The 22,540-nt window shown below is 37.2% G+C and overlaps 1 protein-coding gene across 11 annotated transcripts in view; it reads left to right on the top strand.

The window, feature by feature from the left end:
* The window catches only part of SLC44A5 (solute carrier family 44 member 5), a 368,679-nt gene that overhangs the window by 271,051 nt on the left and 75,088 nt on the right, over positions 1 to 22,540 (top strand). For all 11 annotated transcript variants that reach the window (XM_042997591.1, XM_042997590.1, XM_042997595.1 and 8 more), the window contains one exon: positions 15,593 to 15,677. In XM_042997591.1, coding sequence (XP_042853525.1) covers positions 15,593 to 15,677 — 85 coding nt within the window. The remainder of the gene's footprint in view (positions 1 to 15,592; positions 15,678 to 22,540) is intronic.

Raw genomic sequence — 22,540 nt, 5'->3', positions numbered from 1 at the left:
CTGTGCAGAAACTTTTTATTTTGATGTTGTCCCAATAGTTTATTTTTGCTTTTTAAAAAATTTTTTGAGAGAGCATGAGCAGGGGAGAGGGGCAGAAAGAGACAAAGAGAGAGAATCTTAAGCAGACTCCACGTTCAGCATGGAGCCCAATGTGGGACTCAATCCCACAACCCTGGGATCATAAACTGAGCTGAAATCAAGAGTTGGACACTCAACCAACTGAGCCACCTAGGCATTTCTAGTTTTGCTTTTATTTCCCTTAGGAGACATACCTAGAAAAATGTTGCTATAATCAATAGTCAAATTACTGCTTATGCTCCCTTCCAGGATTTTTACAGTTTCAAGTCTCACATTTAGCTCCTTAAGCCATTTTGAGTTTCTTTTTTGTGTATTGTGTAAGAAAGTGGTCCAGTTTCATTTTTTTTTTTTTTTTTTGCATGTGGCTGTCCAGTTTTCCCAACACCATTTATTGAAGAGACTGTCATTTCCCATTGCATATTCTTGCATCCTTTGTCAAAGACTGACCACATAATCATGGGTTTATTTCTGGGTGTTGTATTCTGTTTCATTGATCTGTTTATTTTCGTTCCAGTCCCACACTGTTTTGACGCTATAGTTTTTTTTATGTAGTAGTATATATTGAAATCTGGGATTGTGATACCTCCAGTTTTCTTCCTTTTCAAGAATGCATTGGCTATTTAGGATCTTTTGTGGTTCCATACAAATTTCAGGATTGTTCTAGTTCTGTAAAAAATGCTGTTGGTAGTTTCATAGGGATTGCATCAAATCTGTAATTGTTTAGGGTAGTACAGACATTTTTACAATATTCTTCCAATCCATGAGCATGAAATATCTTTACATTTGTTTGTATCATCTTCAGTTTCTTTCATTAATGGTTTTTTTTTTTCCATTTGTATATTAAATACTTCTCATCCCTTCACTTTTAATCTGTATGGGTCTTTAGGTCTGGGAATTGTAGGTAGCATATAAATGGATCTTGCTTTTTTTTATCCATTCTGTTACCCTATGTGTTTTGATTAGAGCATTTAGTCCATTTACATTCAAGGTAATAGTTGATATGTATGTACTTATTGCCATTTTGCTACTTGTTTTATGGTTGCTTTTGTAGTTATTCTCTGTTCCTTTCTTCCCTTACTCTCTATCATGGTTTATTGGCTTTCTTTAGTCATATACTTGGATTCCTTCTTATGTATTTATTTTTTGCTTATCTATTACAGGTTTTTATTTGTGATTGCCATATTAGGTTTATCTTATGCATATAGCAGTCTATATTAAACTGATGGTTGCTTAAGTTTGAGTCAATTCTTTACTCCTCTGCCTCCACATTTTAGACATATGGTGTCATACCTTACATTCTCTTATTTTGTGAATCCCTTGATTGATTTTTATAGATGTACTTAATTTTACTGCTTTTGTGCTTCCTACATTTTTTATTCCTGCTTATGGTCTTTCCTTTCTACTCAAAGAGTCCCCTTTAACATTTCTTGTAGGGGTGGTTTAGTGGTAAATTCCTTTAACTTTTGTTTGGGAAATTTTTTCTCTCTCCTTCTATTCTGAATGATAGCCTTGCTAGATAGAGCATTGTTGGCTACAGGTCTTTTTCTTTCAGTACATTGGTTTTGTTTTGTTTTTTAATAATTTATTGTCAAATTGGTTTCCATACAACACCCAGTGCTCATCCCAACAGGTGCCCTCCTCAATGCCCATCACCCACTTTCCCCTTTCCCCCAGCCCCATCAACCCTCAGTTTGTTCTCTGTATTTAAGAGTCTCTTATGGTTTGCCTACCTCCCTCTCTGTAACTTTTTTTTTCTTCCCCCTTTCCCCTCCCCCCGGTCTTCTGTTAAGTTTCTCAGGATCCACATATGAGTGAAAACATATGGTATCTGTATTTCTCTGCCTGACATATTTCACTTAGCATAACACTCTCCAGTTCCATCCACATTGCTACAAATGGCCAGATTTCATTCTTTCTCATTGCCAAGTAGTATCCCATTGTATATATAAACCACATCTTCTTTATCCATTCGTCAGTTGATGGACATTTAGGCTCTTTCCATAATTTGGCTATTGCTGAGAGTGCTGCTATAAACATTGGGGTACAAGTGCCCCTATACCTCAGCACTCCTGTATCCCTTGGGTAAATTCCTAGCAGTGCTATTGCTGGGTCATAGGGTAGATCTATTTTTAATTTTTTGAGGAACCTCCACACTGTTTTCCAGAGCGGCTGCACCAGTTTGCATTCCCACCAACAGTGCAAGAGGGTTCCCGTTTCTTCTTTCAGCACTTTGAATATATCCTACCATCCCTTTCCGGGCTGCAAAGTTTCTGCGAAAAATAATTGGCTCATTGCCTTATAAAGTTTCCCTTGCATGTAATTGTTTTCTTTTCTCTTGCTACTTCTAAAATTCTCTCTTTATCATTACTTTTTGTCATTTTAATTACTATATGTCCTTGTGTGGACCTCCCTTGGTTGATTTTTATTGGAACTTTTCTGTGCCTTCTGGATCTAGATTTCTGTTTCCTTCTCCAGATTTGGGAAGTTTTCAGCTGTTATTTCCTCAGATAAGTTTTCTTCCCCCTTCTCTCTTTCTCTTCTTTCTGGGACCCATATAGTGTGAATGTTATTATGCTTGATGGTATTCCTGAGTTCCCTAAGTCTATTTTCATTTTGTATTATTTTTTCTCTTTCCTATTTGGCTCAATTGCTTTCCATTACTCTGTCCTCCAGGTCGCTGGTTTGTTTCTCTGCTTCCTCTAGTCTACTATTTATTACATCTAGTATATTTTTAGTTTTAGTTATTGTTTCTTCATCTCTGATTTGTTCTTTTTTTATGTTTTCTATCTCGTTGTTGAAGGTCATTGCTTTGGGTGTTCTCTGCTGACGGGAATACTGGAGAGCACAGGTCTACAGGTGAACGTGGGGGCAGAGTGTGTGGGTACCAGCAGTGTCCTCACTGGTCCGCTTCAGGAGTGGACCTTCAGCTGCCTGGGGGAATTTCTGCTGAAGCTGTTAATGGATGGGACAGATATGCAAAAGCCCACAGGGGCAGGCATACTGTTAGCACACTAGGTGGAAAGTGTTCAGGCTGCACTAGTTCCTGCAGGTGCCTGTGTATTTAGGCTGGGAGTGGAGGAGGGACATGTCACCTGCTGGCTCTTTTGTTCTTAGAGAAGTCTCCCAAAGATCCCTGCCCCTCCAGCACAGGCTCTAATATTAGTAAATACATCTCCATCCCCTGTACCCCAGGCATTTTTAAAAAGTGCTGCTTCTAGGGACGCTTGGCTGGCTCAGTCAATAGAGCATGCAACTCTTGACCTTGCGGTTGTGAGTTTGAATCCCACGTTGGGTGTAGAGATTACTTAAAAATAAAAATCTTAAAAAAAAAAAACTACTTCTATATTGTATCTCAGAGTTGCTATTTGTTATACTGTTTCTTTAAGGGTGGGGACTCTGGTTTATCATCCTTTGGCCCTCCTAGAGCCAAGCAGCTGATTTTGAAGTTCCAGATGTTAAGCCCCATGATATTAAGACCTTATGAAATTAGGCCCCTATGGTTTTCAAAGCTAAATATTATGGGTATTCATATTCAAAGTGCAGGCCTCCTGCCTGGAGTGTAAGGTTCTGTTTCTCTTTCTTCCCTGTGCGCATGGCATGCATCCCTCCCATGGGCAGTCGTGTGGGTCCATTTAGCTCCCCACTGTGTTTCTGCCCTTCCTATATTTTCCATGTGGCCTCTTCACTACATTTAGCTATGGAGAGTCTGCTCTCCCAGTCTTTCGGTAGTTTTCTGGGTTTTTACACTTATGTGGATGTTATCTGGTTGTATCCATGGAAAGAAGTGAGCTTAGGGTCCTTCCCATCCTTTCCCCAGAAGTCAAGTAAGCTTTAATCAATGAAAAATCTGTTGTGTCAACCAGAACCAGTATTAAATGTCCTTTTTCTTTCTTTACAAATATATAAACATTTATTAAATAAACTATATACCTATACTTCCTTTTTTTTGGAATTCTTTATCTTACGAAAGGAAAGACTTAGTTTTGACTGTTACTTGAATAGATTTTTTTTAGCATTGAGTGAGATTTATTTCTGTTTGTTTTATTTTGCTGAATGCATGCATTCCAGATCTTTGCAAGTGGAATATGGTTAGCATGAGAGAGACTGATTTGTGTTCAAGGACATGACCCTAAACTCACCATTGGGTGGAAGAGGCCACCTGTGAAATGATAAACAACATTTTTCTTATCCAGGCAACTGGATACAGGGCTGCTTCCAAAAATGTTTCTACAGCAGAAGTGTCATCAACACAGATTTTCAAATTCGGTATCATGTGTCCTATTATCTGCTTCATTGCATTTGTAAATTGCTTGTGTTAAAAAGCCATAAGCACAATTTGGCAGGCCTGTTTCTCACATATTAAAACAGTTAAAATGTACCTTTAAGGGATACAAAATAATGATTTGAAAGCCAACATTCCCAACCAGCAAGTGTTTAGGGAATGTCTTAGCTGCCCCAAACAGATTTGCAGTTAATTTTTAAGTGTCAGTGCAAGCAGTTGGTCTAATCACATTTTCTCCTTGACAGAGGGCTTTTTAATGGCTGCAACTTCTGACTCAGCCCTAGAGCACAACAGGAACATGCTTTGCAAATGTTGAAATTGAGAGCTAATACTAGATAATAATGCTTGCTCCTGGTACTTCAGTAACATACATTTCCTTGATAGGAGTGAAAGATAATTTTCTTGAGTAAAATTTTCACCCATCTTTTACCAACCTTTGCTTATCTGCTATGAATTACTCAAGTAGTATTTTACAAATAATTTCTCCTCTGTTTCTCTTATATACACCAACCCCACCCCCACCCCTCCCCCGCACACAAATGTATCTGCTTAGCTAAAAGTGGTCTTTTGAAGTTATTTCTAAGACAGTGAGAAAATTAGGGGATGATTGATCTAGATTTATATCGATTGCTATATCACTTTGTCATTTGGTTTTATTCACCAAAATAACCCAGACAATTTAATTTTAGAGCCTGTGCTCTTAACCACCATACAATATTGACTTTTATTTAATGAAGAGGGTGATGAGGATTCTTTGTAAGTAATAGAGATTACTAAGAGGAGGTCAGAGCAGAACCCCATGATATCCTCCTAATGCTTTTCTCTCCTTCTCTTCCCCTGTTAATTTCACACACTGGGCTTAAAACAGCAAGTGTCAAAAGAGTCAGTGGGAAGTGGATATTCTTTTGCAAGCAAAAACAATGAATACTCTAACAGTTTCATCTTAACCACGTGAGCCTGAGTATGTGTTTACTCTGCGGCAGTGTCATTGTTTACATTCAGTGGTTGTTTGCAAAATTAGCGTATTAAGTACACACTAAAAAGAGGAGCATGTTCTTTATGGTAATCGATACATAGATTTGGTTTTTTTCCTTTAGTTAGTGCTTGTCCTATAGAGTAAATAAAATGTCAGGCAGTATCTTATTCTTTGTTTTGTTTTGCTTTGGCCAAGAAGACCTCAAACGATTTCCCATGAAAAAAAGGTATATTTGCTACTAGATATTAGTGAATATTCCATGTAGCATTTTCAGATGTAATAAATTATGTCAATTTTCAGGAATGATGAGAGATCTTCCTTCATACGAAGTAAGGGTATGTTGCCAATTATGGAACTACAATTAAGCAAACACCAAGATGAGTGATACTGAATATATGGTGACCTTGACTTTTTCAAGGAAAATTTGAATAGGAAGAGAACAGCGCCTCTGCTGTGGGTTGTATGCTGACTCTGACAACCTTATTATGCTAAAACCATCTCTCTGTAGTTCATTATAGAAAATAACCTAAGATACTGCCTGTCCATCCACATGTGAAACCATGAGACAGCCTGTGTATGCACCACAGTGTTTTCCTTTTCCTTTCTAGTACCCACCATGCCCTACCCCACACAGGGCCTTTTTCCATGTATCCATCTAATGGAAGCCTCTTTGTGCCTCCATTCATTTTTCAGGTCTCAGCTCCTGCATTACCTCTCCAGGGACATCATCCCCGACCTCTCTCATTTGGTCATTTGCTTCTATGAATCCCTGGCTTTGTGCCATTTATTGCTTCTTTGCAGTACTTGTCAGAATTGAAATTTCATGTTTACAATTTATTCATTAAGATCTCTTTCCCCCGATAGACTCTAGGCTCCTCTAGCAAGAACCTTTATACAACCAGGGTCTAGCATAGTGCTGACACATAGTAAGTACTGAAAAATATTTGTGGAATGAATGAAGAAAAGAACAAATAAATTTCTGTCCTCATTATTTCTAACTACTTCTTTACCTTAAAAAAGCAGAAAGACACATCTTCTAATGTGAACCAAAACCTTAAACAGATCATGAATAGTGATAGGCAAACATCTAGAATAACTAGAAAAAGTATGTTAAGGTACGCAGCTTAGAGTCGGTTTTGCTAATAAAGAATACAACAAAGATGCTGTGAAAAACTAATTTAGTTTCTTGGCTATTTGGCTGTTTTTCCATTTTCTTTCACTTCCTTGGGTTTGTTGTTGCTGTTGCTGTTGTTGTTGTTGTTGTTGTGTGTGTGTGTGTGTGTGTGTGTGCCTATTTAATCTTTCTTTAAAATATATTTTCCCTCTTTTACCTTTTACTCTCACCCCTCCCATTTCCGACTCTGAAATATAGAATGTGTGTCTTTCTGCTCTTTTCTTTTGCCGTCCCTTGTGGCAGTAACTTCTGACAAAAGAGAATCTGAAATCTTTTATCTCTGGTTATTCTGTTTACTCTTTTGTTCTTAATAAAGTCCTAAACGTCTTGTTGAATATATCTACAGTTCTAATCTTGGGTAGTCTTGTCAGTTACTGAGGATATAGGCTGAGTATTTTTCCTTTTCCCCTCTGGGCTCCTTCTCTACCTGCTCTTCACCCTCCTCTGTTCCGTAAGAGACTCGTATATAAATCATGCAGATTACATCAACAGGCTCTCTTGTCCTGTGGCTTCCTATATGGTTTTGCTAGTGAGAGGTATCAACAGTAGATTGGAGGGAAGGAAAAGGGGTTTGTGAAATGTATTCTTTTGGCTCTCTTGCTGGTGGGTCACTTCAGGGTAGCTATACCTCTCTCCCTAAGGCTTTAATTCTTATCAGTTTTGCTTTTTTCATTTGGCTTCTCTTTCTGAGTTTGGGTAACCTTTTCCTTCTTTGTCCCTTCAGGCATAGAGGTGGAAGTGACTCCCAATTGTTGCCATCCTCTGGGTTCTGTACCAAGTCTGGTTTCCCATAACTCTACCTATAACTTTGTAAATATTTGCTCAACCCTTTACAATTATCCTGTGTGAGTGTAACCTGTATTTCCTACTAGAATCCTGCTGTATTCTAAAAAAATAACAACCTAACCTTGACAGGTATTGCTTCCTAAGTAGTGCTTTAACTGGATTTTCCATAGGGTATTCAACTGTTCCATAAGGCTGGCTGGTTCAGGGTTGGTCATTCACTGCTAGCAAATTTGTCACATAAGCACTGTTAGGATCCAAGTCAGCCTTTCTGAATGAAACTCCATGTTATCCTAATCCCCACATAATCTTCATCCCTGTTGTCATGATTACTTTTTCACAAAATCATGGAATGAGTGCTTTAACCTTTGATTATTGAAAGATACCTCTACACAAGGGTCTTGACTAAGCAACCGCATGGAACATCAATATCTTCATATTCTAGGTCCATTTTGAGGTCAGTCCTTCTAGTTATTTCTCAAACTTCCTTGATACTGATTGTCTAATGTTCTTAATTTACAGTTCATGATAACGTGATGAAGTTGTTGGCTTCTGTTCATAAATAGATTAATGATTCAGCTCATCTCTTTTTTCAGCTAAAGTAGATAACGAGGAAAATTTCCCTTGATCAGTGCCAACAGATCCTCCTTAGCCATCTATAAATCTGGTTTAATTTTATCTTTCCCAGTCAACTATCATAGGGCCCTTTTCATGAGTCATGGGGACTTGTTAAGACAGTGCCTCAGGAGTCAACACACTATTATTGTGAGCAATTTTCGTATGTAAGTTTCTTGTGCCTTCATGATCTTCTCAAGCACTATATGACTATACCTCTTCTACTCAATAATGGAGTGCTTCTGGGCACAGCTAATTTTAGGCTTGATGGATCAGATAACATCCAGTTTATAATGGGCTTCTTATGTCATTAAATGATCATTCAGAGTCCAGGAGCAACTTCTCAAAAGAACTGTTATTTGCTGAAACAACATGGGTTTTCTCCAAAACCCTGGGAAACTCCACTTGTGATTCTTAAAAAGGCATTTGTCACAGGCCCCATACAGCATCCTGTTCTGACAGATAGTTTAAGCACCATTGAGTCCATTATGCATATAGATTTGCACAATAGCCTGGATTATCTGAAAAAAATTTATTCTCTGGGCTGTACTCATATCTGGCAGGTGATTAGAGTTGTGCCTCTTTCTTAATAGAGAATGCAAGGTGCAGCAACTTATCTTTCACTTTGAAAGAGATAGGTCTACTGGACTCCTAAGGTCTCTATTAGAAGACTCTTGCATTTCCATGCGATTTATTTCCCATACATTAGCATACATAAGACTTTCTTTTTTTTTTTAATTTTTTTAATGTTTATTTATTTTTGACAGAGAGAGAGACAGAGCATGAGCAGGGGAGGGGCAGAGAGAGAGGGAGACACAGAATCTGAAGCAGACTCCAGGCTCTGAGCTGTCAGCACAGAGCCCAACACGGGGCTCAAACTCACGGACCATGAGATCATGACCTGAGCTGAAGTCGGATGCTTAACCGACCAAGCCACCCAGGTGCCCCAGAATACATAAGACTTTCTAAGGCATTGAGATTACATGCTTTCCAGTATTCTCCAGATCTTTTCTTCAGGATGCCATCAATGTAAGGAATCTGCATGGTATCCTGTGGAGTAAAGATATCATCAAAACCCTGCAAACTAAATTGTGGCAAAGAGCTAGGAAGTCCTATGACCTTGAAGAAAGATAGTGAGGATGCAGTACTATTTCTGCCAGGTGAAAGCAAATTCCCTTGGTGTTTTCTACTTATTGGCAAAGGGAGAGAACTTTTGTCAGATCAACTGTTGCATCCAAGGTGGCAGAGGCCACTTTAATTTGTTCTAGTAGAAAGACTACAACTTTTGAAGAGCAGTTAAAATTGAGGTCATAACTTGGTTAAGCTAGAGATAATTCATTACCATTCTCCAGAAGCCATCCTCTCTCTGCACTGGCCAATCAGGGTGAAACATAGTTTCCTTAGGGAGATTGTGTTAATTATACAATAGTATTCTACTAAATATGAATGTGTTCACTTCTATATCTTCAGAGTCTTTGTGTGCCTATCACAAGTAAGGCCCAATGGATGAATGACTAAATGGATGGAAATATGATTGAAAATTCAGTATGAATGAATGAATGAGTGGGAGTTTCACCATATTCTAGATTGGCATTTTAAAGCTTTTCATATTGACTTTAGGAATTAAAATTATTTTTTTAATGTTTATTTTTGAGAGAAATAGAGCACGAGAGGTAGAAGGGCAGAGAGAGAGACACACACACAGAATCCAAAGCAGGCTCCAGGCTCTGAGCTGTTGGCACAGAGCCTGACATGGGGGCTTGGACTCCTGGACCATGAGATCATGACCTGAGCCTAAGTCAGATGCTTAACCAACTGAGCCAGGTGCACCAAGAATTAAAGTTAATAGATATTAGATAGTGTATAATTAGTTAGGTCCTAGGGAATATCTAAATCAATTTGAGGACTCCATGTATTAAATCATGTAGTGAAGAAACAAAAATTACTAAAATCCTAGCAATTGTAGCTGTGAGTTAAATAACACAGCAAAATAAATCAAATAGAAAAGAGGATTTAATTATTATAAATATTTATATTGGAGAACATAAAGATAATTTAACTGAATCCTTCAAGTATATAAAATATTTCTAAAAGCTATGTGGTAATTAGTTCTCTATTGCTACATACCAAATTACCCTGAAAATTGACAACATAAAGCAAGGAATGTTTCACATGTCAATTTCTGTGGTCAGAAGTTGGGAACAGCTTAACCAGGTGGCTCTGGCTTTGAGTTCATGGCTTCATGAGGCTGTAGTCAATTTTAAACCAAGGCTGCATTCAGCTGAAGATTTGACTAAAGTGGAGAATCTGCCTTCAAGATGGCTCACTTACATTAATGTTGGCAGGAAGCTTCAGTTCTTAGTGACTGTTGACAACTATGTGGGCTTTTCTATAGGACTTTCCGAGTACCTCAAGCCCTAAAGCTAGTGATCTAAAGGAGAGCAAAGAGTAAGCTGCAATGCCTTTTATGACCTACTCTTGGAAGTCACCCAAATGTAATTTCTGCCACGTTGTATTCATTAGAAGCAAGTCTAGTCCAGACTCCACGGAAAAACGTGAAATAATTTATGGACATATTTGAAAGTCACCATAGATAGTGATCAGCTGAATAAAAGTAAATGGGAATAAATTATAAGAAAGAACTGGGGCGCCTGGGTGGCTCAGTCGGTTGAGCATCCGACTTCGGCTCAGGTCATGATCTCGCGTTCAGTGAGTTTGAGCCCCGTGTCGGGCTCTGTGCTGACACCTCAGAGCCTGGAGCCTGTTTCAGATTCTGTGTCTCCCTCTCTCTGACCCTCCCCTGTTCATGCTCTGTCTCTCTCGGTCTCAAAAATAAATAAAACGTTAAAAAAAAATTAAAAAAAAAAAAAAAAGAAAGAACTCCATGATAGCATATCCCCCCATTAAATCTGGAAGCAAAAAAAGATAATCTGGGATATGTGTGTGTGTGTGTGTGTGTGTGTGTGTGTGTGTATACATATATATATATATATATATATATATATATATATATATACACACATATATATGTGTGTATGTATATACGCGTATATACGTGTATATACACGCGTATTATGTGTATATATACACGTATATATGTGTATATATATCTCAAATTATAAGAGTGTGAATGAACATGCAAATCAATGGATCTCAGTCAAAGCAATGGATCTCAATCAAAGCAGTAGGACTGCCTAGGGAATCTTTTTTTTTTTGATTGTCACAGTGTTTAAGGGGAGTACTCCTGGCATTTAGTGGATGGGATCTGGGAAAGGTAGATGTCTTGTAATATCTAGGATAGTCCTACACAACCAGGAAATGTCCCATTTCTTGCCGGACTTTCCCATGTCCCTCTCATGGAGATGACAACTCATTTTTAAGTAACAAATGTTATTTTTGCATAGTTTCAGTAAATACCAAGGGAATTTGAAGAAATAGTGTACTTTTTTGTTAAAATAGACTATAATTTGTTCATTTAGGAGAAGTCTATCACTGACAGCACACTTGTATTATTTAAGTCTCCTACACGATACACCTGCATCTTCTCGTAGTTATAGCTGTTACATTCAATGAGCCTATTTATAGGTGCATGTACTGACTTAATTCACTGTCTTTTGATTTAGTCACTTGTGAGCATTTGCACGTTGATTTGCACACTATTTAATTATAAGTTTTCTTTTTATTTCTCATTTACATTACATTAGGACATGTTATGGATATTTTATTTTATTTATTTTTGAGAGAGAGCATGAGCAGGGCAGGGACAGAGAGAGAGGGAAGGATCCAAAATGAGCTCTGCGCTGACAGCAGAGAGATCGATTCGGGGCTCGAACTTACAAATCATGAGACCATGACCTGAACTGAAGTTGGGTGCTCAACCAACTGACCCACCCAGGTGCCCCATGTTATTGATATTTTAAAAGAAAGTCTATATATGGGTAAGTATTGTTACCTGTATTATTTCAAGATTGTAAAAGGAATGTGGCAAATTATTAGTTATAAAAAAAGATGCATTGGGCATAATGGGGTTAGAAAAGGACTGACAAAAATATGTGATGTTATGGCACTATTAATCACCTTATATGAAAAGCCCTTGACAACTGTGGAGAAATAATCTAGAACAGATCTGTCTGGGAAAAACAAAGTGTGAGTCATCTATAAATTTTCCAGTAGCCATATTTAAGAGACTAAAAAGAGACAAGTGAAATTAATTTTAATAATATATTTAAGAATGACTATTATCATTTCAGATATTCTCAATATAAAAATTATTGAAATTTTTATACTTTTTTTCTACATACTGTCTTTAAAATCTGGTGTGGATTTTACACTTATTATGTGTCTCAATTCAGGTAAGCCACATTTACATGCTCAGTGGACATGAGTGCCTAATGGCTACCATATTGTACGGCACATTCCTAAAATTGCCATGAATAGAGAAATTCCAAAAAAAGGAGTAAAATGTGAGAAATCCCTTAATTTATTAACAGACAAAATGCTGCTGTTGCACATCTCCTTGTTCTCCTCTTTTTTTTTCCCCAGTCAAGTTCTTCCAGTGCAGGTGTGGGAAGACAGGAACTGATAGAGAAGATAAAGAAAACTAGGGGTGCCTGGGTGGCTCAGTTGTTTGGCTCAGGTCATGATCTCCAGGTTTGTGAGACTGAGCCCTGCATCAGGCTCTGTGCTGACAGTGAGGAGCCTGCTTGAGATTCTCTCTCTCCCCCTCTCTCTGCCCTTCCCCTGTGCATGTGCATGCTCTCTCTTTCTCAAAATAAATTTTAAAAAATTAAAGAGAAAACTAGATATCCTTGACTGTGGGGACTTGGTTGAACTGGCTCTTGAAGCTTCTAGGTCACAGATTTGATGTTACAGCTCAAACACAGATGATCTGCAGCACAACTTCTGTGCCAGAGTCTGCCTGGAGAGGTGTAGCAGCAACTCAGTAAACACAGCCACCTGCTAGAATTCAAAACTACAGAATCAAGAAAGAATTCTTCCCTTGATAATTAGATCTCCCCCGCCCCCTTCTCCTTTGTTCCCAGGCATCCGATGCCTCTCAACCAGATACTCTCCCTCTTCTGCCAAGTACAAAGCTTTTTCTTTCCAAATGACAAAGGCTCCAAAATTACTGGTGTCATCTCCTTTCCTACCATATGTGTCCAACATACTGCGGATCCTCATGTTGCTGACATCCATATTGTTTCCCACTGTTAACAGGCTCATTCCTAATTTATCCTTTAATGGGTAGCATTATAGCTTTGATAGCTCAGTGGTTAAAGCTTGAGCCTTAGACAGCAACATACCTAAATTCAAACCCTTGCTTATGCCACTGAAAAACTGTGTGACCTTGAGAAGTAAATAAAATTCTGAGCTACAGTTATCTATAGAGTTAAGGTGAAAATGATATCAACCTCATAGAACTATTGTGGGACTCAAATGAGACAATGGATGTAATACTTTTAGCATAGTACCTGATACATTGTGAGCAATTAATACACCAAAGCTCTTATTCTATTGTTTCCTCAGTCTGTAATTTCTTCCCTGCTCCTGGCCACCTGTCCGAGTCCTAGTCATTTTTCAGTCTTTCCCAGGTCCCATCTCTTCTCTATGGCTCTTGCAAATTTTATCGTCTCCTTTTCATGCGTTTCTTAAGAAATCTGACATAAATTGACTTCTCATACAGCACACACAATGGCCATTTAGCAAATTCTTTGGTTAATTGATTTATGAAAAAGGGAAAGGAAATCATAGCAGATTCTGCTGATGTCCTACCCCACATTCCCTCGGTTCTTCAGAGTTTGCTTGCGGCTATGGTAGACTATGTCATCACGCCCACCAACAAGCATGTTCTATATGGTTCCTCAGAAGGGCCCAGTAGGATGGAGTCACCATGGCTCCCAACAGTATCCCACTTGTTAATATTCCCTTTTTTGGCTTTCTTCCTTCCCTCACTCCCACATGAGCTTCCTAGAATTATCTCCCAAATTAACCTAACTGTAGCAAAGTCCTTGTCTCAGGGTTTGGTTTTGGGGAAACCTAAATAAGACAGGAACTAACATTACCAAGTCCATACTTCATGCCAAGCAGTTGGGCTTTCTATTATATTATCTTCTTTCATATTACCAACATTCTTATGGGGTTTGGCATTATTATACCCATTTTTACAGTAACAAATTAGAAAGCCAAGACTAAAACAAGCAACTTACTCAGGGCCATAAATATATTAAGTAGCCAACCTAGCTAATCTAAATACTCCTTCAGGTGCCATTTCTGAATTAATATTTGTATGGAAAAGGGATAAAATATTTCAGGGAAAAATTTAAAAATACATTACAGAAGATAGGTAAAATTGAACCTCTTAGTTTTAGCCAAAATGTGACAAAAATAATATATAAAAACAATATAATTAAATAGTATCCAGAGACATTGTCCACTGAATGCTTAGATGACATTTAAATTCTTTATTTATAATCTACTTTCTTCTGGGAAATAAAGACAAGAAGATAAGGCAGCAGAGGACTGCCTGAATGTAGTCAGATTTTGTAAGACTATTAGAAGATGAAGCCTATTTGGCCTTCATGACATTGAAGAAAGAATGAGACACAGGAGACTTTTCTGGGTACTTAGATACTAAAAGGAAAGACGTGGATGAGAAAAATTGTGAAAAATTTCTCTTCCATATTATATGATCCTCATTCAGAATTGATTTTTTTGTATCTTCTCAAGTCACACAGGCCATGTACATAAGGGTGACTGAATTATTACATGAACTGTCAAATCCGATAAATGTGGGTGAGGATATAGCTGGGCACATGTTAAAGGAAGCAACGGACAAAGAGATCTGTTTTCTGTATGCAGAGGCAAGTAGTACTACATGACCAATGCATTTTCTAGAGTTTTTAGGGATTTTTCAAACTAAAAAAGTTTAGAAACCTTCAGTTAGATAACACATGTTACTTTCTGTCATTCTGTAGTCTAGCTGTCAGTCAAGTTTCTAATTCTTGGAAAATAAGCGTGATGAGTCTATATGAGGTAGAGCCCAGCATCTTCCGGGAAAACAGAATCAAGTTTTTGTTTTTGTGAAGTTTGAGAATACTTGGTATTTGTAGTAAGCTTTGAGATTAACAGACAAAATGTACAGCAAATCTTTATTATATATTGCACTAAAGTTGCTAATATTTGCCTTTAGAATGTCACATGAAGTCAGAAAGAACCAGTTAATGTGAATTAGACATTACAGTTTCATTCCTTTGAATTTTTTAATGGTTTTCACTTATGTATAACCCAAAAGGATGACATCATAATATTGGCTGTAAATTTATTAGCTCTCCTATGAAGTCATCCAGTTTTAAGCCTTAGAAAAAGTGTCTTTCAGCCAACCAAGCATTTGTAGTGTGCCCTCTAACTCACATTCTAATAAATGTCATTTTCTAAATGCATTACCTCAGGTTTTGGCTACAACCCAGATGAATCCTGAGAGATTAAGAGAAATGTGTTTTCTGACTGATTCATCCATATTTTATTTTACTTTTCATTAAGAAATTACTCTTTGAAGAAAATCAATAATCTCCTGTGACTGAGGGGAGAGGTTAATGTGTTGCAGTGATGCATTCTAATTTCTCAAATCAGACTGCCTTTAGTCGGCTATTGCTGATAGAGTTTTTGTCTTTTCTTGTTCCTGCAGCCTGGGTACATGGCGACCCCAGGAGAGTGGCCTACCCTACAGACAGCAAGGGCCACTTTTGTGGCCAGAAGGGCACCCCCAATGAGTGAGTATGACCCCTTTCCTTTGTCTGGTTTTATTGTCTAAGCTGGAACTTAGGAATTGTAACCAAACCAACGTGAGTTTGCTCCTTGGTGAGTCACAGATAGAAACTACACCAAGTGAGTTGTCACACAAAGGAAACTTGATTTGTACCAAATAAGGAAATCGCAGGAATAACTTCCAAAGTTGTGACTCCCTGGGCAAGAGTGAAAGTGTTCCTTTTATTTAGGGTCAGGATGAATATTTAATAGGGAAGCCTTGTCATTGTATGTAGAAGTGGGCATACGGTCACACATGTACCTTAAAGAAACATGCCTATATGTATATTATATGTTACATAAATGAGGCTTGTGCTCCATGCTGGGCAGAGATTTTAGTACTATAATTAGGTAAAGGTTATTGTTGGTCATTCCAGAAGTCACCCCGTGGTCCATTTGTGCAGGAGTGAGTTGTGGGATTAGCTCAAACTGGTCTGGGTGGTCTGGACCAGCAGAGCTCTTCCTCAGAAAGTCATTATTGCTTGAGGGGTAGTTTTGTTTGCCATCACAGGATGCTATGCCCATAAGGTCCTTTGTCTGAGTTAAGAGATAAGTAGAGCTTAAGGGAAATGTGGGACAAGTGTTGGTGGATACAAACATGTGAGCAGTAAAGGCCAGGTTTTGGGGTCTAGCTAGTGACAAAATCACTTTTACATTAATCCTAGTAGGCTTAGTAAGATTAAAATTCATAAAGGAAGTTTTCCCTCCCTTTTTTCCTAGAGACAATTTGTAAGGAATTGGGAAATTTCCTACTATATGATTTAGGACAAGTTGTCATTGTTATACAGCATTTTATTGGGATGCATGAAGATTCTGCTTAGTAAAAGTATAATTATGATGGATGAGTTGGACGAATGATTTTATCAGAAGCCGTGTTTTAAAATTTCTTAGGAAATGGGCTTTTGGAAGGCTGAGTTCTAAGTAGCCAAACAGTGCAGTTAGAATTGTTTTTGCCACAGTACCTACTGGCAAATCACTTTACTTCCCAAAGGGGTGCACACAGAAAGTCTTCAGCGAGTGGTAGGTTTTTCAAGGCTACTTGGCTACTAGAGACAGTGACTGACTAGCTGAAGCAAACAAGGGAGAATGTTTTATCAAATTCCTTTCTAATGTTAATCATAACAAAAGTTTCCAATTTCTGAAGGCAAGTTTTCTATTTTTTTACCCTAAAAACAAGACAAAACATAAATCTCACTTTTGAAACAATGTTACTCTTTCTCACTGGTCCATTTCGTGCAATACCTGGGTTTTTACCAGATCTCCTAGTTCTTCATAACCAATTCAGTTTCTATAAAAGTTGGTATTGAATGGATGAAAAACAGAAACAACAGCCCTTGCTACCACTAAAAACAAGAAAAAACAAGGCTCAAAACATTGTGTGTGTGTGTGTGTGTGTGTGTGAACATTTGTTGTGTTACCTATGTTGCCCACCCATAACTTGGGAGCTTATTATTCCAAAAGATATACAAATTAAATAATAGATTCAGGAAAGGGTTAATAAAATTCACAGAGTAGAATCATTACAGATAATAAAAAAAAAACCTAGACATTGGGTAGTGGGGCAGGGGGGAGGGTCAAATCCTTAATCATGTCAGATTGAGTTTATGGCAGACAAGCTGACCTGTACAAAAAGGTCCTCCTTGCCTATCAGAGAGTGGATTAAATCCTCAAGTAGGGTGGGCATTCTTATTTTAACCTCAGTAACTCAAAAAATCATAGACATTGCCAACAAAACTTTCATACTATGAAGGACAAAGAAAGCACCAGGTAGTAAAAAAAAAAAAAAAAAAAAAAAAAAAAAAATCCTACACATGTCTCTGGCTCTTAAAATAGGCTATTTTTAAAAAGGCCTCTGTAACAATAAGTGTTCTACACCCAAGCCAATGACCTACTTATTTCCAACAAAAATGGGAGATCACAAATTTCAGCACGTAAAGATTATTCAAAGACAAAACAAAGCAAAATAAAGATATGTTCGTTAATGTCTTATTTATAATAACAATGTGTTGGAAACCATACAGAGATCCAACAATATGTAGATGATAGTAAATTAGGACTTCTCTCATGTAATGGAGTCATTAAAATTTATGTTTATATTTTCAAGGAGTGATTCTATTGATTTTCCTTTATAGTTTCTGGATCTTGTGTCATGATTATAATTGCTTTCCTACTCTGGAAAAGAACATTCACCTATATTTCTGTAATATTTTTATGGCTTCCTTTTTTATATTTAAATTTCTAATCTACATGGAATTTCTTTTTTGTAGAGGGACTGAAGTAGTAATCAAATGTGTTTCCAGTTGCATATGCAGTTATCTCCAAATAGTTGTGAATAATATGCTCTTTTCCCCTCTGATTTCTGATACCATATTTATCACACAATAATTATATAATATATAATTTATATTTTTTCTGCATCTGTGCTATTCCAATGTATATTTTTAAGCTTCTCAATTGTTATAATTCTTATAATAAGTGTATATTAATTTGAAAACTTAACAAGAAAGTTCAAACGATAGGATTTTTAATAGTAAGCGAAAACATTTATGAAAATATTATATTTTAATCACTTAAAGCACTGTGGAAGTATCCTAGAAATAGGCAGGAAGAAATAAATACAAGTATAAATTTGGAATGTGATAAAGATGAGATTTCAAGTCAGTAGCAAAGAGATGAATTATTAAATCATACTGAATTAATTGAAATGCTATTTATGAATATAAAATGGATATTTATCTCCTACCTTACACCAAAATGAGCCCTGAAAATTTGAAGATTCTGTATATAAAATATACAATAAAGTAAAAGAAGAAAATTCAGGGGTATATTTATAGAATTATGGGGTAAAGAAGTCTTTATTTGAAAATATATTACCACTATATTACCACTTTTCTCACTGTATACAAAGTTAAAAGATAAACGGCAATCCAGAAAAAAATATTTTCAATGTATATATATCTGACAATAGGTCAATAGCTTTATTATATGAACTACTGCTACAGAATCAAGGAGGAAAACACAGTCATTCAATATAAAAGTTGGTAAAAGTCGTAAACAGAAAACAAATAATGGTCAATAATAATAGCACTGTTCACCCATAGTTAAAGAAATGCAAATTAATACATTTTTTTTTTGCTTATTAGCAAATTAAAATTTTTGCTTATTACCAAATTAAAAACCTTAAAATCTGACAGTGTTGATCAAAGTGAGGAGAAAAAAGCATATCCTTTTCTACTGTAGTAGTGAAATATAATATTTATCACATTTTATCAAACATATGGTGTCTAAATGTAATATCTCACCTGAGTGGATGAGGCCTCCAAATGTGGGATGACAATCACGTGGAAGCTGGTGGCACAGACAGTGAAAAGAATTCACCTGAGGCAACAAAGGAGAGAGACGTTTATTGAATACGGAGCAAGGGAGCTGTGGGCCGGACAGCAGAGGAGAGGCTGTCTGCAAGGAGGGCAGTGGGTAGGGACCGTTTTTAAAGGAAGAAGGTGAGGAGGTACAGTGACCTATGGAATATCCTGTTTTGGTAACTATGACTGGTTATAAGTAGCCCATTTATTGGTTAGGGCCTATGGACATTCTGAGGTAGGCTGCCTGATGGGCCTGTCTGTATCCAGCCAGGGGGTTTTGGTCACTTTGGGCCCTTCTGCCTCAATCATGTTCCAGTGCTCAAGCCTGTTGTCTAAAAGTGGCTTTGGAGTGCCTGGGTGGCTCAGTCGGCTCAGGTCATGATTCTGGAGCCTGCTTCAGATTCTGTGTCTCCCTCTCTCTCTGCCCCTCCCCTGCTCATGTGCTCGCTTGTGCTCTCTCTCTCTCAAAAATAAATAAATATTAAAAGTGGCCTCTATACAATATTTATAGAATTTGTATATTCTTTCTGATTCAGCAGTTTTCATCCTAGAAACTTATCTAGTGGAAATTTGCATAAAATTTTCTAATGTTATAGTGATATAGGTACTATGAAATAGTAGACATTTGGGGCGCCTGGGTGGCTCAGTTGGTTAAGCGTCTGACTTCGGCTCAGGTCATGATCTCCCAGTCTGTGGGTTCAAGCTCCGCGTCGGGCTCTGTGCTGACAGCTCGGAGCCCGGAGCCTGTTTCAGATTCTGTGTCTCCCTCTCTCTCTCTGACCCTCCCCCATTCAAGCTCTGTCTCTCTCTGTCTCAAAAATAAATAAATGTTAAAAAAATTAAAAAAAAAGAAATAGTAGACATTTAGGCTATTTCCATTTTATTACTATCAATAGGAGATTGATTAAATAAATTATGATATAGTCCTATAACGTATGTTTACCAGTCCTAAAAATCTTGAATATAAATGGGTAAACTATCATTTAATTAAAACACACACAAATAAATTACTATTGTAAAATGCATTAATTTAGGCATCCCAAACGATACAGTCCAGAAAATACTTGTTGGACTGTAACAGGGTATTTATACTTGTTAGTGTCATTATGTACACACAACACCACTAGATTCTCCATTCTCAAAGACATTCCTTACAACTAAGTGTAAATTCCATGTTAAGAGATGGTGTGGTAGTATTCAGGATGTAGAATTTGGCTACTGTGTGCTTTTTTTTATCCATGCCTAACCAAAAGGATGCTAGGGGAAGCACTGGGGGTTTTCTAAAATGTTGAAACAGATGAAAAAGAGAGACCTCAAAGGAAATGGAGTGCTTTGTTGATGTAACTCTCTCTGCCTGTTGAGTTTTAGGGAAGTTATTCTTGATATTTGAGTATGCTCCTTTTCTTGGGGATTTCCACTCAATTGATTTTGATGCCACCTTCTGGCTACTACAAAAACTTCAGCTTATAACAAGTGCTTAAAACAATTTTGAATATTGTCTGATGCGGCACAGTTACCAAATTAGATTAAAATACCCATCCCTTATTATAAGGTTTAGTTAAAGAAACAGTAATATTAAGAGGACAAAACCCTTCCATTTAAATTTTGCATCAATTTGGCATCTAAGTCAAGCAATAAAATTTGTCTTCAATTTGCTGTAGAACCTCTCATAAAATGGCAAAGAGTTCTCACAAATTTGTTTGAATACACTACAAGTCCAGGTGTACTTACTACCTGATTTAATTTTTAAAATCTATATCAGTACAATAAATACATGTGAAAGTAAACCAAACATTAATGAAGAGCTTATAAAAGCAATAAAAGCAATGGCCTTCTGTCCGCACTCCTTACCCACAATTTCATTCCACAGAGACCATCTCTTCTCTCTCTGGTTCTCTTAGTAAGTTAAGGCTGCTATAACAGAATGCCATAAACCAAGGGACTTATAAACAACAGAAATTAATTTCTCACAGTACTAGGGACTGGAAGTCCAAGATTTTGGTGCCAGCGTGGTCAGGTTCTTGGTGAGGACCCATTCCCCACCCTGAGGACAGCAGTCCTCACTCTGCATCCTCAAATGGAGGATGGGGCTCTCTGGGGTCTCTCATAAGAGCACTCTCATAAGAGCAATCCTGCTCACAAGGGCTCCAGTCACATCCCAAAAGTTTCATCTCCTAGTACTATCACATTGGGGGTTAGTATTTCAATAAATGAATTTGCAGGGGAACACATTCAGTCTATTACACTGGTCTTAGTTCTTCTGGTGTTTTTTTTTTTTTGCATAACTTTAAATAATATATGTATTCTTTTGTTTTGTGCTTTATTAACGTTAGAAGTAGCCATTGACAGCCTGCTATGAAAAATATTTAATTCCTTTATATTATCTCTTTTCCTGATCCCGTCTTCCTCCCTTGTTTGCAGTTAGATTACTAACCTTTAGATTTTCACATAGTTACTTTTGTGACTTTAAATAGTATACTAATGCCTCTATTTCTTGTTCCATTAACTTTTGTCAGTGTTTTGACTTCTCTTTTATAAAAAAGGAGGATATTATCCTACTACCCTTCTCTCCCTCCTTCTTTTCCATTTCACCTTCCACTTTCTATATTTACCCTTTATAGAATCAAATTTGTCATTAAGTTCAGTTCTGCAACTTTAACAGACCTTTCATGTTCTACTGATAGAACTACTGGTAGGTTGATTCTAGAAGTTGGAAACAAGAGACTTTTGTTATAACTGTGTAAATGTTATTCAATACCAGGCCATTACATTTTCACGTCTACTAGGTCACTGGTATTAAAGTCAAATCCTATGCTCTTTTAGTGGCTTGGTATCATCCCACATTTTTGTTTGCTTTAACATAGGGCATTGACATTCTTTATAATATTTTATTTGCCAGCAAGTTCTTTTCCTTTTAAAAAAAATTTTAATGGACCTGTAGTTGACTTCTAATGTTACATTAGTTTCAGGCGTGCAACATAGTGATTGGACAACTATATATTTCTGTATGCTCACCATGTTAAGGGTAGTTACCACCTGTCATCACAGAAAGTTATTACAATATTATTGGCTTTATTCCCTACGCTGTACTTCTCATCCCCGTGACCTATTTATTTTATAATTAGAAATGTGTACCTCTTAATCCCCATTCACCTATTTTGCCTATCCCCTTATCCCTTCCCCATTGGCAACCACCAGCCTATTTTCTATATTTACAAGTCTGTTTCTCTTTTGTTGTCGTTATTTGTCCAATTGTTTTGTGGTATATATACACAATGGAATATTAGCCATAAAAAAAAAAAAAAGAATGAAACCTTGCTGTCTGTGACAACATGGATGGACCTAGAAGGTGTTGTACTTTTTTATTTGAATAGGTTTAATCAGGGCCACAAGGTTTTTTACCATCACAATCACACCATTTTTCAGAGGCCCCCTTTTCTTTGAAGGCCTACCTTGCAGAGCTTCTG

This window comes from Panthera tigris, chromosome C1 (assembly GCF_018350195.1).
Source record: "Panthera tigris isolate Pti1 chromosome C1, P.tigris_Pti1_mat1.1, whole genome shotgun sequence".
NCBI classification, from domain to species: domain Eukaryota; kingdom Metazoa; phylum Chordata; class Mammalia; order Carnivora; family Felidae; genus Panthera; species Panthera tigris.
The sequence above is the reverse complement of the archived record's forward strand: the minus strand, read 5'-3'. Positions and strand labels throughout refer to the sequence as shown.